General features: G+C 36.9%; 1 protein-coding gene across 1 annotated transcript in view; it reads right to left on the bottom strand.

Moving 5' to 3' along the window:
- Window positions 1-1,368: 1,368 nt before the first annotated feature.
- Window positions 1,369-15,453, bottom strand: part of qless (decaprenyl diphosphate synthase subunit 1 qless) — a 76,549-nt gene continuing 62,464 nt past the window's right edge. Inside the window, exons 5-8 of the mRNA XM_034973649.2 lie at window positions 8,646-8,735; window positions 7,855-7,986; window positions 6,993-7,187; window positions 1,369-5,476 (exon numbers count right to left, since the gene is read on the bottom strand). Of these exons, the coding sequence (XP_034829540.1) occupies window positions 5,255-5,476; window positions 6,993-7,187; window positions 7,855-7,986; window positions 8,646-8,735 (639 nt within the window). The 3' untranslated portion in view covers window positions 1,369-5,254. The remainder of the gene's footprint in view (window positions 5,477-6,992; window positions 7,188-7,854; window positions 7,987-8,645; window positions 8,736-15,453) is intronic.

The following is a 15,453-nucleotide window of genomic DNA, read 5'->3' as shown; positions in this document are numbered from 1 at the left end:
TCTTGTCTGTCAACTGAACGATTCTTCCAAAGATAAGCATGCTCCGCTCATGAGCAGTTTATCATATTCTCAATTCACCAGATTTGCAAATCACCAGATTCTCAACGTAGCAGATTCGCAACTGTAAACAAAAAATTTAAAAAAACTATATTTACAAGCAACAATAGAGATAAAGAAAAATGAATTCATAACAAAAAAAGGTGGAAACAAATTATCGCGGGCAGCCGCGACATCGGACGCGTCTCATAGTCTGAAACAAACTATGAGACAGGCGCGACTGATAGCCGCACTGTCGTTTGGGACGAGGCTTGCGAGATATTTCTCAGAAATTACGTCCGTGACATAGTTTATCATAGTTTGCACATTTCAATGTTACCTACTATACAATTGTACTATCCAGATACCTACAAGTCGCGGCTTTTAGTTGCGTTCGTCAGCCGCGTCCGATAATTTGTTTCTGCCTATAAGCTATAATATTGAATTTCTGTTTGATTCTATAAAATCTGGTGAGTTAAAAATCTGGTAAACTGCTCATGAGCGGCATAATCGTATCCATAAATTGAAAATACTGAAATACCTACCTATTAAGGAATTAAAATGATTTATTTTTGTTCTTGTAGAACATATTTGAGGTGGATTTACGAAAATCTTACTAACTTTAATATCACTAGCTTTTGCCTGTGACTTCATCCGCGTTGTAGCTTTCCATCAGTCAGTGAAAACATTTTCAGAATCGGATTATTATTTTCGCAGATTAACCCATACATCCAAACTTACAAACTTTACCTCGAATGATGTTTCTTTATTGCTCTAAACTGGCTCCAGGTTGTTACGTGGAGCCACTGCAATCTTTCCTCCTCAACGGCTAAGAATGAATTATACTATCCACGGAAAGAAGTTAGTATAGCGCTCTCTGTTACGTAATCCCATACAAATGATAGAGACAGAAATCTCAGTGAGCTTTAACCATTTTGAGTAACCAATACTGTAACTTCTAGATGTTTTTCATCGGTTAACGTGCTCTCCGTAACAAAAAGAAACGGTAAAAGTCAAATTCGATCACTCACTCAGATAGTCAGTTACCTACATAGTCGAGTCAACATCCCTTACCCTATACTGCAGTGGAACGTTGACTGACCTCAATATAGTTCGCGACAGGACAACATGGCAATCGGCGTGGGGACGCTCCGCACATCTCCCGCGCTAACCCGGTGCGGGATAGCACGGGCACTGTGCGGGTGTGCGGGGCGTCCCCACGCCTCATACCCCGACTGTCATGTCGACCTGTCGCGAACTATACTTATAGAACGCTCAGAAAAGAATTTCGTTTCCCAGACTAATGTTATTTTGGTGTTTTGAATAAGACAGTTTATCGATTAAATAAACACGTTTATTAAAAATAAAACAATATTCTTGTAACTAATATTTATAATATTATTCGTGATTTAGCATTTTACAAAGAAATAAAATAATATTTACAAACAATAAAAGCTATGAATATGACTACATATTACATAATTATTTTATGTAAATAAAAATTCATTGACTCCCTTTAAACGTATAATGTACACATACGTCCGTAGAGCCTCTGAGGCTCGCGGACACAATGACTAAAAATACAAAATATTAAGTATAATCCAACAAATTAAAGGAGTTCATTCGTAGCGCACTCCAAACAAACGTACTTTGATTCTCATTTGAATACTAACCAATCAAACTCAATAAAATGTAGACACATTCTACAAATTAGGTTTTCCAGATTTCTGTGATATTTTGTAGTTTTAAAGTTACATGGTCTCAAAGATCTACATACAAATCATGAAGCCTGCATAACTTTGCAACTACACGTTTTTACGAAAATCTCACAAATCAAAGACATAGATAGATATTTGCCTAAGAACCAAACTACATTTGTATGGACAGCGCTGGGTGCACCTAAGGAAACTTCTTAAGGATTGTGAACAAAATTACTACTTGAAGAGGTTTCAATGCGGAGAATTACTTACTATAAATGTTCCTTATATTTTATCTCTTAACAAAAATATTTATAAGAACTGTTGAATCTTTAATCATTGCGTCTGGCTCTTAACTGTTTTATTATTATTATTATCAGCAAACAACTTTAATGCTTGCAATACAGTATTAGACAATCGAGTATATCTTTTGCATACTCAATATCAGAAAGAATCGAATTTTCAAAGTTATCTGCTGACCCAATAAGTGCCTCAATCTTCATTAACTAATACTTATGATTAAACAAAAATATTTTTCATACCTTGATCATACTTCTTTTTCGAAATTCTGAATACCTAATATATCTCTATTATTTACAAGTAATAGCTTAGTATTTAACCGTTTTATCTTAATTTTGAAACTAAAGACTTCGTTTACAATTTCGTCTAAATAATGTTGTGCGCGTTCGTACAGAACTAACAATTTAATACTACGCAAGTCCACATACACGAGTACGCAGATACACCCCTAATACGCACGTGTCTACTAACGGCTGAAATAATCAATCTATCCGTAATCTGTCGACAAGTTACTGAGCAACGTTGTTATTTGTTAAAAATTGTATGGATTTTTTTCACAAAAAAAAAAACGTTATCGACAAGTTACAATTTACAGATAGACTGATTATTAAATTTGGCCGTAAAGAAATTGAGGTAATTGGTTTTGAAGATTTAAACACGGGTAACTTAACCAATGACTCGAAGTATTTACAAAGAAAAAAGTACGGAATTTGAAAACTTGCAGCCAAAAATTGAATGGAAACCGCGTTACAAATTTTGCAATGGATCATAGAAATAATTATTGTGCTCTCACACAGCAATGTATCTATTAAGAATTATTGAACAACAGAAAAGTACGAAGGTATAAAACTAACATAATCCTATATACAATTTTCGCCTACTATGCTCAAGTAGACCTGTAATTTATGTAATATTTGAGCACATTGATGTACATTTATTTACGACGGTATTTGGTAACGAGTGGTCACATACACGCTTAATCTATTATACATAGTGGCTTTTTCGTACTGTTCTTATAGATAGTTTACGTTGAACATGGAATTCAAAGAAAACTTAAAATAAATCAGGTCACATAAAAAGTAAGAAATAGTACGTTACAAAATAATAAGGAAATTATACATTAAATAAATAAAACATTTAATTCATGATGGATTTAGCGTCAAGTGAACTTACAGTTGCTCGATATCGAACAATATTCATGTTTTCACTTGACGTAAAATATTTACATTCAAACCTTTTTTCATATTCCATCTATCTCTCTCACACACACAAAATATCTAAGCACACACAATTTCACAATACTCTATAGACACACACAGGATAGTCTCTAGCTATTTCAAACACTCACATAAACCAAAGTTTAATAATTTTCAATTTCACTTTACCTTCAAAAAGGTATCCATAATTCTGCAGTTCGTCGTTTGAACCATAAAGGTTATGCGTGTGATAATGTGTACTTCTAAAGTACTTGGAAGTTCATATATCAGCTTCTGTATATAGGACCTTAAAAGTACTTTGAAGTTGTTCATTAAGAGTTTAAGACCTCCCAAAAACTCCCATAGGTAAATAAGTAGTCTTTAGAACTGTGGATGCCTTTCGATAGTGATTTAAGTACTGTACAGTTTTGTATCGAGATATAGTACGAATACGCCCTAACTATAACATTTAATAAAGTTTCTTCACTTAATTCTCAAAAAATTTCAAACATTATTTGGACTTTATAGCGTCCGAATCCACATAAGTCAATAAATATTTTTTGTTGCATGCTATATACATTCCACGTCTCTTACTCTACTTTCCTGGAATATCAGGACTTACCCAAGCTTGTAACCATATATAAACAATTCCTAGTCTGTTTCTCAAACGTATAACAATGTTATCGTGGATGTGTTTCATGTATGCAACTTAAAGTTTATCATCTTATGTACAAGACAAAAGTCTTTACTACTAAGATTACCATAAAATTAGTTCAGACGCTTAATCTACAATGTTGCTAATTCGATTGTATACGCAAACTTTAACCTAAATTGACAAGTTAAAAAAATTATGCTTTTATTGGAATGAAACTTCTTTAGGCGCGTTGGGCTATTTTAGGATGGGTAAAAATTTCAAGATCGTCTGACTGACATGCTATAGCTATAAGTATGACCTGTTACGCGTATGATATGCGCTTTCAATAATGTTAAGAATTTTTATTGTTTGATACTATACTTTATTGAAACACAACAAAACACTTATTAATTTATGTTTTTAAGTTTTCACTTCTGTCGGCAGTACTCACTGGCTGACAATTGTTTCTTTAAAAATAGTCAACAAAAGAATAACCTACTTTAGTTTTGTCAATTTTTAAAAAGGTAATTCGTGTTCAACCAAATTAGCACCAAATAGTCCATAAGATTTCAGATGTAACATCTCTCAATTGCGACTCGTATTTAAAACTTTGATTTTCTCCTGAAACGGACGTTACCCGTTCAGTCTAGCATCACTTCAGTTCAAGTTGTTCATTGCGATGAAACTGCTGATTTCTATACTGCTTAGTGTGAGATTTTACTTCATCGTTAACGCAAAGTGTACCTTATTAGCCTTGTTTTAAAGCTCAAGTTCATTGATATATTCTATAGAGTTCATTGATATCTTCTGTACTATAGAGATGTTGCCAACAAATTAAATCAGCAACTCTTTATTGACGCCAAAACGCACGCGAGCTTGAGTGAAATAGTGAAAAGTCATTATCATCATCATTAATATTTAATTAACTTTTTGCAGTTTGATCGATAATTTAAAGGGGATATCAAACTTATAACAGAAGATGTGGATTATACGTATTTTGGTTTGGACGATCCTGTATTTAATAATCACTAAAAATAGCTTATTTTCAAGTTAGCCCGCTTTCATCTTCATATACCTTATCATCTATCACCAGATGAGACTGCAGTCAAACCGCCGCCGCCGCACCGGGTTAGCGCGGGGGCTGTGCGGGTGTGCAGGGCGTTCCCTCCCCGATTGCCATTTCGACCTGTCGCGTACTGTAGTAACCCAAAAGCCAATAATTCAGCTAGATGACACATATATGTCACTGCTTTAGCAGTGATTCAAATCCGCTAAACGACATAAAAGCAGAATGAACACATCGCAGACTGAACTGATGCCAAACTGAGGAAGGAACCTCCGTATAAATACTCGCGCACTAAGTCCTTACCTCCGCGGGCAGCGGGCGGGAACTACTTGATCCTGTTGAGCACGAGGTCGGTGGTGACGACGAGCCCCTTCTGGTAAGGCGAGTCGGCGAGTTCGGCGGCCAGCCGCGCCGCCTCCACGCCGTGCTTGCGCGCCAGGAAGCGCGTCTGCTCCAGGCCGCGCGACTTGTGCACCAGCTCGAAGGCCTTCTCCACGTCGCCCGCCTCTTGGAACCGCCTCATTATCATCGGGTTCAGCTCGGGGTACTGAAATACGAGTTCATCTATTGTTACACCTCAGAGCACATATTTAGGGTGAGCGCGGGGTGGTGACCAAATAATACTCCGTAGGTATATAGGCAAAAGCTTTAATAGGTGCGTGCCAAGTGCACTGCGAAGCGAACCTATACCGACTGACTAACCATGCGTCCGTATACAATATATATTACGTTACGTTCGCATATATCAAACCCCCTACAGTAATCCCTGCTTTTGAAAAAAAGAATAATAATAATATAGAATAAGCTTGCTATAGAAAAGCGGGATTAAATCAGAAATGAGGAGATCCGTAGTCTCCAAGGTAAACGATATAGCTCAACAGGTTGCGAAGCAGCTAGCTTATGGCAGCGACTTCGTCCGCGTGGACTACACAAATTTCAAACCCTATTTTACCCCCGTAGTGGTTGAATATTCAAAAATTCTTTCTTAGCGGATGTCCATTGTCCACGTCAGGATAGCTATTAGCCCTTGCATACCTTTCATCCCGATTTGTCCAGTAGGTTGAGGTGTGTGTTGATAGATATTTCAGTGAGTATCAGTCACCTTTTCTTTTCATATAGATGATGCCCGCGACTTCCCGTGGGACCTCTTTGATTATAAAGTAGTATAAAGTAGAATTTGAGTATAAGAGCATCATTATAAAGTATTCCATTCAAGAAATACACAGACAAACCTTCAATAAAGAAACCGTTCAAAAATGATCAAGGTAATCTAGATAATAAATTAATATAGATAATATTATGTTCTCGGCGGTTGTTCTAAATTATTTAAATTACTTTTTAGAAAATATATAACACGTGAAATATAAAGTAAGTTACACGAAGGACAAATTTTAATCGAAACATATTTCGAAACATTCGTTTTATTGGATTTGAACGTGAATGAGGAGTTTGGCCGTAGTCCACCACGCTGGTGGACTATGCCCATAAAACTAAAACCGTTCCAACTCAACTCAACTTGTAACATATACCTACTGGTCAGTGGCGTGCAGGTCATAGAGGCATAAATGCACTGCTTACCCCAGTTGTAATAGCTCAATGCAAATTTTACATTATGACCTGCCAGTAAACAGGTTCCCCTAACTAATGCCTACCCTGGCTTCGAACCCTGTGCACGCCACTGCTACTGGTATAGGTTTAGCTATTTACCATTGAATTAAAATAATTAATAAATAATTTATCTCAGACATGCTCTAAAAAAATTAGAATTTTGCAGATAACTCACTATACATAGAAGCCATCAATTTATTCCGTGGTGTTGTAACAGTAGGGGTAAGCAATGGGCAGCATTGTGTAAGAAAAACGTATTTATCGTTATCGTAATCGGTATTTTGCCCATTGATTGGCTGTGAAAATGTAAACAGCGAATCAACCAATTCTTTAATTGGTTCTTTAATTGGCAGAATTTACTGACGATTACGATGAATACATTTTTCTTACACAATCGGGGGGCGGATCCAAGTTAGTAACATCTGATATATAACAGTCGTAAACCAAGTTTTTACCTTTTCACACGCAAAGAGCACGGGCGCGGTGGCCAGCCCAAGACGCAGGTCGGCGGCGGTGGGCTTGCCCATGGCCTGCGCGGACGACACGAAGTCCAGCAGGTCGTCCACCAGCTGGAACGACAGGCCCAGGTTGCGCCCGTACTGGAACGCCAGCTCGCACGCGCGCTCGTCAGCTCCGCTCAGCAGCGCCACCTGTGAACCACACCATTGTTATGGTATCTGCTGGTGCCAAAGTGATGCCAAATCCCTTGCCTAACCTAAAACTCCGACTGCGTCGTGATTAGCTAACTCAATGTTCAACTCTTAATGATAGAATGATTGAGTATTAAACTCATTTCACATTGGTTAGTTCTACATTGCTGCTTCACTGAGTTATACTTAAATAATTTTTCGTAGAAAACCTTCACTGGATTAAAAATCAAACGAGCTTGGGGGCTATCGTTCAGTGTTGATCACTATTTAGAGAATCACCATGCAAGACAATAAATGATGATTATTATTTATTATTATTCTCCCCGAATACCTATATTAGCTACCCGTACTTCGCTTGTTAACTCTAACAAAACATCATCATCCTTGGAACAGGACACCGTTGAAAAAGGACCCCGGAGCGCTTGAAACTATTCTGGAATTCTTCGACTGACACGTGAACTCAGCTGTCAGTCATTTGTATTTATAGGTACTATTCTCGATGGTGGCTATATGGTGCCTTTGATGTTGTTTTTACTTTTTAGTTAGTTTTTTGGCAAAAAAAATAAAAAATATGTTTTTTTAATTTTATTAATTATATAACTTGTATAAAAGTATTTGTCACAATTTAGAACTCTAGCGCAAATGTACAATAAAATTATATAATTACCGCTTTGACTGAGTTCGCGATTAGCGAGGCTGTCTTTCTGTATGTTTTGGTGAGGTAGTGCGCGAACCGCTCGTTCTCAGTCTCTTTGCTGCCTAGCTGCATGAATTCGCCTTGGACCAAATCTGTGACTACCTGGAAAAGGTCAATAAAAAACTTTAGTCTTAGATTAATGTAAAATGTAAATTGTAAATCAATGTGATTAGTTTTGCGGTTTTCTCGGTTAAAACGCATGGAAAGGCTGTTTTTGTGATCCTTATCTTTTTTCTGTGTTTGTACTGTGTTTGCGTTATGATCCCAAATAAAAGATTTATTTATTTATTTTTACTTATATCTATACAAAAGGAAAAGCTGACTGACTGACCTATCAACGCACAGCTCAAACTATTGGACGGATCGCACACAGATAGCTATTATGACTTAGACATCCGCTAAGAAAGGATTGTTGCAAATTCAATTTCTAAGGGAGTCTGTTTCTGTTAGTCTACATGTCATTTTTCACCTCACCTTTTCGCAGCCTATCCGTTTAGCCAATTTTGCCGAAAAGTACATAGATAACTTGCATTTCGGAGTTCCCACGGTCTCCAGGTATTTAACTAATATCCATCTAAACAATCACGTCGATCCGTTGTTGCTCCATCGCGGCGTGATTGAAGGACAAACAACAAACAAATACACTTTCGCATTTATAATACAGGTAATGATTATAATATATGCAGTTTGGTGATTGGCTACGTTAAGGTCAACACTAACTATGAAGATATAATTTTGTAAAACAAAAAATATTTGGATACCTGGCTGAGTACAAGTGTGACCTCGTCGCTGCGCAAGCGAGCTATCATCATCGACGCCACGGCGAGGATGAAGTCGCCGGCCATCGCCACCTGAAGAAAAATGAAATCTAATTACGCATAGGTTAAAGTAAAAATTGGTCACAGGTTCCACAGATATTCCACAGCGACCCGCACCGGCTTTGCACGGGTAGCTTATTAGTTTATTATATTTTTCGTAGGGATGAGGTTATTCAAGGGGCGGACCAACAAACTCCTGAAAGGCCGGCAACCACGGAACAGAAAAAACAGTGGAAGTGCTAAGTAGGCGTGGCACGCGTGCCACAATTAAGCGTAGTTACGCTTAACTGATCCCAGTCGCGTTCTAACATCGCGTGGAGTTGGTAGTCTCGCGACAAATTCATATTGCCCTAGCAATGCCGTACTACCGTTTTGTAGTGTAAAAATGATAGTAGGAGATAAAATCTTAAAAATGGAGGTGTTTCGTATTATCGGTAAGTACGATTTTCATTGTTTTCTAATAAATCTTAATTTATTTCAATTTACTAATATTTAATAGAATGGTTAGTCAAAATCAACCTTAAACAATTAAGATAAAGTTTATTTTGGATTGATTCTATTCCGAAAGTACTTCGCTCCGTGTTCGCTACTCAAATAGTGATGTGGCCAAGTAGAATATTGAATTTATCGATTGATATCGATACAAGGATATAAATAAATAGTAACGCAATAATTATAATTTATTAATGAGTGAGACGTTGCATTGATCACTAAATAGACATCAGTAGTTCCTCTAACCTTCATTTAAAATATTTTTAGGTTTCCCAAAGATGCAAGCATCAAAGAGAAATGGATAGATGCAACGGGTAGAGTTAATTGGATGCCAACCAAATCAAGCATGATATGCTCTGAACATTTTTTTAGAAGTCGATTTTATAATATCAAATAAAGGATATAGATATACGAAACCTACTGCGCTTCCATCAATGAAAATCGTTAAGTCTTTTAATCAAATAACCTTGTTTTATTTTATTACTTTCAGTAAGTATTGAAAATACTTGATATTATAATACAAAACAACACACCTCTTAGTTATATTTTTGTATGAAGATTGACTGACTAAATATCAAATTTAATTCATAAACACATTAATTTTTCTCCTATTCATTTTTATATAGGTACTAGATGATGCCCGCGACTTCGTCCGCGTGGATTTAGGTTTTTAAAAATCCTGTGGGAACTTTTCAACTTTCCGGGATAAAAAGTAGCCTATGTCCTTTCCCGGGATGCAAGCTATCTCTGTACCAAATTTCATCAAAAAACGGTTGATCGGTTGAGCCGTGAAAAGCTAGCAGACAGACAGACAGACAGACACACTTTCGCATTTATAATATTAGTACGGATTTATTCTCAAAATTTAATTTTGGTTTCAGCCACAAAATGATAAATGTGGTCACTCCAGGTTCTTCAAAAAGACAAAGTGATTCGGAGATTCCTGCGTCTAATCACGTTACCGATTTGATGAAGGCAATAGTCGAAAAATATATACATAAATGTTCGCATACACCATTTATTAAAATTAAAAATAAGACTTTCGAAACGTCAGTTTCTTAACAAATATGTTTTATTTCAAGGGCAATAAATAAAATTTATCTATTTTCATACGTTGCAGTATTTATTGTGCATACTTGTAAAAGGCATGCATACATACCAGCACTTTTATTCAATTTTATAATTACCTTTTTTAATTTTATTTTTGCGAATGAACAAAATAACGAGTATTTATCGATATCGATAGGTAATTCATTGGGCTACGTGGTGCAGCCTTAACTGAGTAGGAAAAAAAATCGACCGATCACGCAAATGTCAACCATATGTTTAAAGTAATTAAGTTTATAATTGCTACTACTTAGAATACCGCCATCTATGGTCAAGTAGCGGAATTAATTGGACAATTGAATCTAGTGTGACTATAGCTCGTAAATACGTTCTTCCGCTAAAGCAAAATAAATCTTATTTCTAGAACGTCAGGGTTTATTTCCAAATCTGTGACGTAGGCTAGTTTTGACTAAACTTAAACGACAAATCAAATGATTTGTTTCTTTGTAGTGCAATATATGACTATCGGTATATTTGTATGAGTTTGGCGACAGCGGTTCCTATAGTAATTTTGGTGAATTGCACTTCCACTGTTCTTTCTGTTCCGTGCCGGCAACGCACTGTAGCTGTCATTTTACCGTAATCGAACAGCTGCACTACGCTTTCAGGATAGCATCCACAGATGTAACGCCTGTAACACGTCATCGACTAAGATCGTAGTCAAAGTCATGTAATATGCATGTAATATTATACTGACCTGTAAGGCGACTACGCGGATTGTAAAATAGAAAACAAAATATTTACGCTGCCTAATGCTAAACTAATTAGATTTGGAAAAGTAAACCACGTACGATTCAGTTCAATGACAACTGCCCGAGGTACAATTTACTAGATAAGGCAAGTTAAATATTGAGTATGTACCTGCCTAGGTACTTTAAGTGACCAATGCTAAGTGGGACATCGTATTACCACGTATTTACTGTGCGTCACTGAGGTGTCGATCTCAATTACACGTCTAAACTCACAGACTACCACCTATAGACGCCTAATAGCCAGACAGCCCCTATCGCCAAGCTTAGGCAGTTGCTTAGCATAAAAGTCGGCCCACGCTCGTTCCGTACCCTTATTCCGCATATTGTCTTGAACAGGTGACTTTTGAGTCCACACAAAACAAAGCATTCTCCCCTGTCCCCCGCCAATATTTTACGATGTTGTTTTCATGCTAAACCTTGTATATGCATACTCTTGAGGTTGGATTCTCTGTGTATAAACTATAGCTTCTACTTCCTAGCCCGTTCCATTTTTAACCATGGTCTGGTTATTATTATAAGCCTTTATTGATAGATCACATACATGTTTTTAAACGGAGCGAATGCCAGTTAACCTGACACGGCTGGTGTAAATTGTTTGCTCTATTAGAATGTTAGTGACAACATAGCCGACACCGAATGCCTATAACCAACCTATAACAAACCCTTATTTTTGGGTCGTTCAGCAGCCGAAATTAAAAATCAATCCATAATCAGTCGATAAGTTACTTATTAACATTGTTATTTACCAAAAAAAGATTTTTGACAAATAACAACGCTTTTAAGTAACGTAGGCACCTATCGACAGATTACAGATAGGCTTGGTTATAATTAATTACGGCCGTAAATAAAACGAATTATCGACAATGATGTCATTAGATTGGTGCGTACTATCAATAAATTGTTATGTACCGATGGCGCTCATTTCTCCACTAGCCACCAAGAATGTGTAGAAAGTTGTGATGTCTTCGCATACTAACTAATACCTACAGTGCACTGTGCAGGAGCGGTTTCGCCGGACGCAGGCGCACGACTTTGCGCGTGTCTTTGTAACTAGGGTTGACACTTATATACAGGATGTATCTAAGGGCCGAAATTAATAATAATAATAATCAATCGTAATCTGTCTATAGTAAAATAAATGACATACCGCCGTACTTACCGCCGTACGCAGAGTCACTAATCGTTACTTAAGATTGAGTAAAAACGAGACAGATTTAACTAAACTTAAGTAACGATTAAGCTAGTCAGAGTACGGCGGTTAGAGTAGCTTAATCGTTACTTAAGTTTAGTTAAAACGAGACAGAGCTATATCTCTCACATAAATCTGTCTCGTTTTAACTCAATCCTAAGTAACGATTAGCGACTCTGAGTACGGCGGTTAGCGACCGCGTTGGTAATAATAAAAAGACCATACAACTACAATATTTGACAAATAACAACATATCGACATATATATTACAGATAGAACTGATTATACTAATTTCGGCCGTAAAACGTCATGATCCCGTTGTGTGGTAGAAGGGGAGGTCAATTTCTATTAAATGACCCATAAATATCTTTGGTCTAAAAGAGCTCGAATTATAACGCGTAAAATTTAACTCCGCACGCTTTTTTTACTTTTGTGTCAATTTTAACTTTTTGTGTCAAATTTCATGTCATATTTTAAGGTGAACCGTACTTTTGACATGCCAGTTGACCCATATCGTTGAAATGGCGCGTGAAGAGTCATTTAGTACGGACTATATGATACCTTTGCTATTTTTACAGAAAAATCTATCTATTTTATTTTGTAAACTTGACAAAAGTGCTATTTTTTAAAAATCACTAAGATTTTTGTCCTGCAGATAACTATTATAGCTATCTAACTATCTAAATATAGGAAGATGCTGTCATTGACATTTTTATTTTTCAATAAGTGTTTTAAGGTACGTATTTGCAACCCTAATGACTGTAGGCTTTCAGAACAACGTTTCCCATTAATAAATACTGGTTAACCTACATACATTGACCGGCTTTGGAATACCTACCTATATATGAAACTGGGTGAGACCGATGGGATTCCAGGAAAACACTACAGATTTCTGATTTATTTTTATGATTTGAAAATAGGAACTCCTGAGTTTCTTTCCGGCTTTTTTTCGGTAGAATCTGCTTTCCAAACCGGTAGTAGAGTCCCAGACGTTGTATAAGAGACATGAGCTGTCATTTAAATAAATTTTTAATTTGAATGTTAATCTTATAGTACTTTATAAAAATTAAAGTTAATCTTATCGTTTACTATGCGTTCGCCTATCGTTGATCCGATCTAGTTGAAACTTTGAACAGTTGCTGTTGGCACTTATGTACAATAGGTGGTGCACGGCGGTCACTTTGCAACGCATTAGATTAGCTAGTAGAGAATAAGTAAGAAGGAAATGTATTTATAGCTGGGCCCTATCGATTTAAATTGACCACCTAGAATATACTAAAAATAGATTATTTGACCTTGGGGCCAGCAGTTGCTATTCAAATAATATGTATTAGCATAGTGGTGTGGTAGCCAATAACAGGTATCATATTGATTAATAACATTGTTCGGTAGGACCATAGAATACTTAATAGTACCTTCCAGATAGGACCCTAAAGGTCTTCGCATATTACACAAACTCGACACCACCGTTCTAACTACAACTTTCGGTTCAGTTGTCCCGTCGACGAAGCGATTAACGTGACGGTCGCCAATGAGTGGGCAACGTGTTGTCAAGAAAATGATATTATAAGGCTAGAACATTAATTTGTAATTGGGACGTGTGCAGTCGTAGGCGCATTGTTGACACGGGCTAATGGGTGGTCAACGCAGGTTTAACGAATGGCAAACTGATCGGAGATACCATAGACTGGCACTATGATACTATGATGGCATTTACACTTCTTTAATCAAATGCTGAAAATTCCACCGTAAGAAACACGATGTAAAGCTGACATTTCCATAATTTACTGTGAGTCGAGTCGGGGTGGAGTCGGTGGCGTTGAGCCTGTGTAATGTGCGAAGACCTTAACCCTGTGCAGTGTATGTTAAGATTATGTTTATAATATAAACGGAGAAACTGAATGAGTCGCCGCCGGGTCTAGAAACTTGGGATTTTGCATCTAAGTAATTTTCTGTAACGTAAACGATCATTGAGAAAAGATTTTGAGGAATAGGTATCGAGATAGGAGGTAGGAATAGGTAGCGAGGTCTATAAAAATCTAAACCGTAATCCACGCGGACGAAGTAGACGGAAAAAGTGTGAGTAGATATTGCACGTTATAAAAATTATGTAGAAAATTAAAAGCAAATCAATTTTGATGAAGTTTGGTACAGAGATAGCTTGCATCCCGGAGAAGGTCATAGGCTACTTTTGATCCCGGAAAATCAAAGTGTTCCCGCGGGATTTCAAAGAACCCAAATCCACGCGGACGAAGTCGCGGGCATCATCTAGTTATGGATAAAACAGACATTGTAACATTTCAGGACAAAAGGTACCGCAGCTTTATTTAAGCTTCGCAAAGTAGAGTGAATGGTATATTTATGTCGCAGGGAAATGAATAAAACCGAAAGATCAAATCCCTTTGTATGTAACAACTAGCTGACATGCCTTGGTTTCGCTCTAGTAGAATATTTGAAAATCGCTAGGGGGTTGGAGTTTCCTAAATTCTTGAAACACGTACCAACTTCTTTATTTTTGCCCAAAAAGCGACACCCCAAATACCAATTTCCATAGATATGAGTTGAAAAATTACTTCATACAAATTTTCGTCACCTTGCCGTGGAATTTCCAGAAAATATTCTTTCTTAGTGAGTGCGAATATTCTTTCTAGTGAGTGCCTTACACTTCCTTAGTGAGTCATAAATTATGACTCACTAAGAAAGTGTACAGATAGTAGGTTCCTTAATTATTTGATTGTAGTTCCTCATAACCATTAAGAAACCTACTGAATTTGAAGTTTCTAACCCCAGCGGCTTAGGTTGTGTCAGTCAGTCAGGACAAGTACATATTTTATATGTATAAATTGCTCGTTTAGAGTATAATCCTATGATTATACAGAAAGTAGAGTTTACAAATTCCATTTCCTTCTCCATAACAAATAAAAATATAAAAGCAAGTTTGTAATCTGCCTACATTGTTTTATGTAGTTAGGTGATTTGCTAGACAGACAGGGGCGGTAGCGGTATCGATATTATTTTCTTGACTTTCATACAAGTCACCTCGTCACTATCACCGCACCCACTTAACCTATCACGTCAATGGTCAAATATACGAAGCAATATGGCCTTGAACCTTATGACCTTTCCGAGATTTACCAAACCGCTCTAAGAACTCGACTGTTGAGAAATAGTGCCACACGGACTATACCTGATACTTTACAACCAATAGGTA

This window comes from Maniola hyperantus, chromosome 12 (assembly GCF_902806685.2).
Source record: "Maniola hyperantus chromosome 12, iAphHyp1.2, whole genome shotgun sequence".
NCBI lineage: Eukaryota > Metazoa > Arthropoda > Insecta > Lepidoptera > Nymphalidae > Maniola > Maniola hyperantus.
The sequence above is the reverse complement of the archived record's forward strand: the minus strand, read 5'-3'. Positions and strand labels throughout refer to the sequence as shown.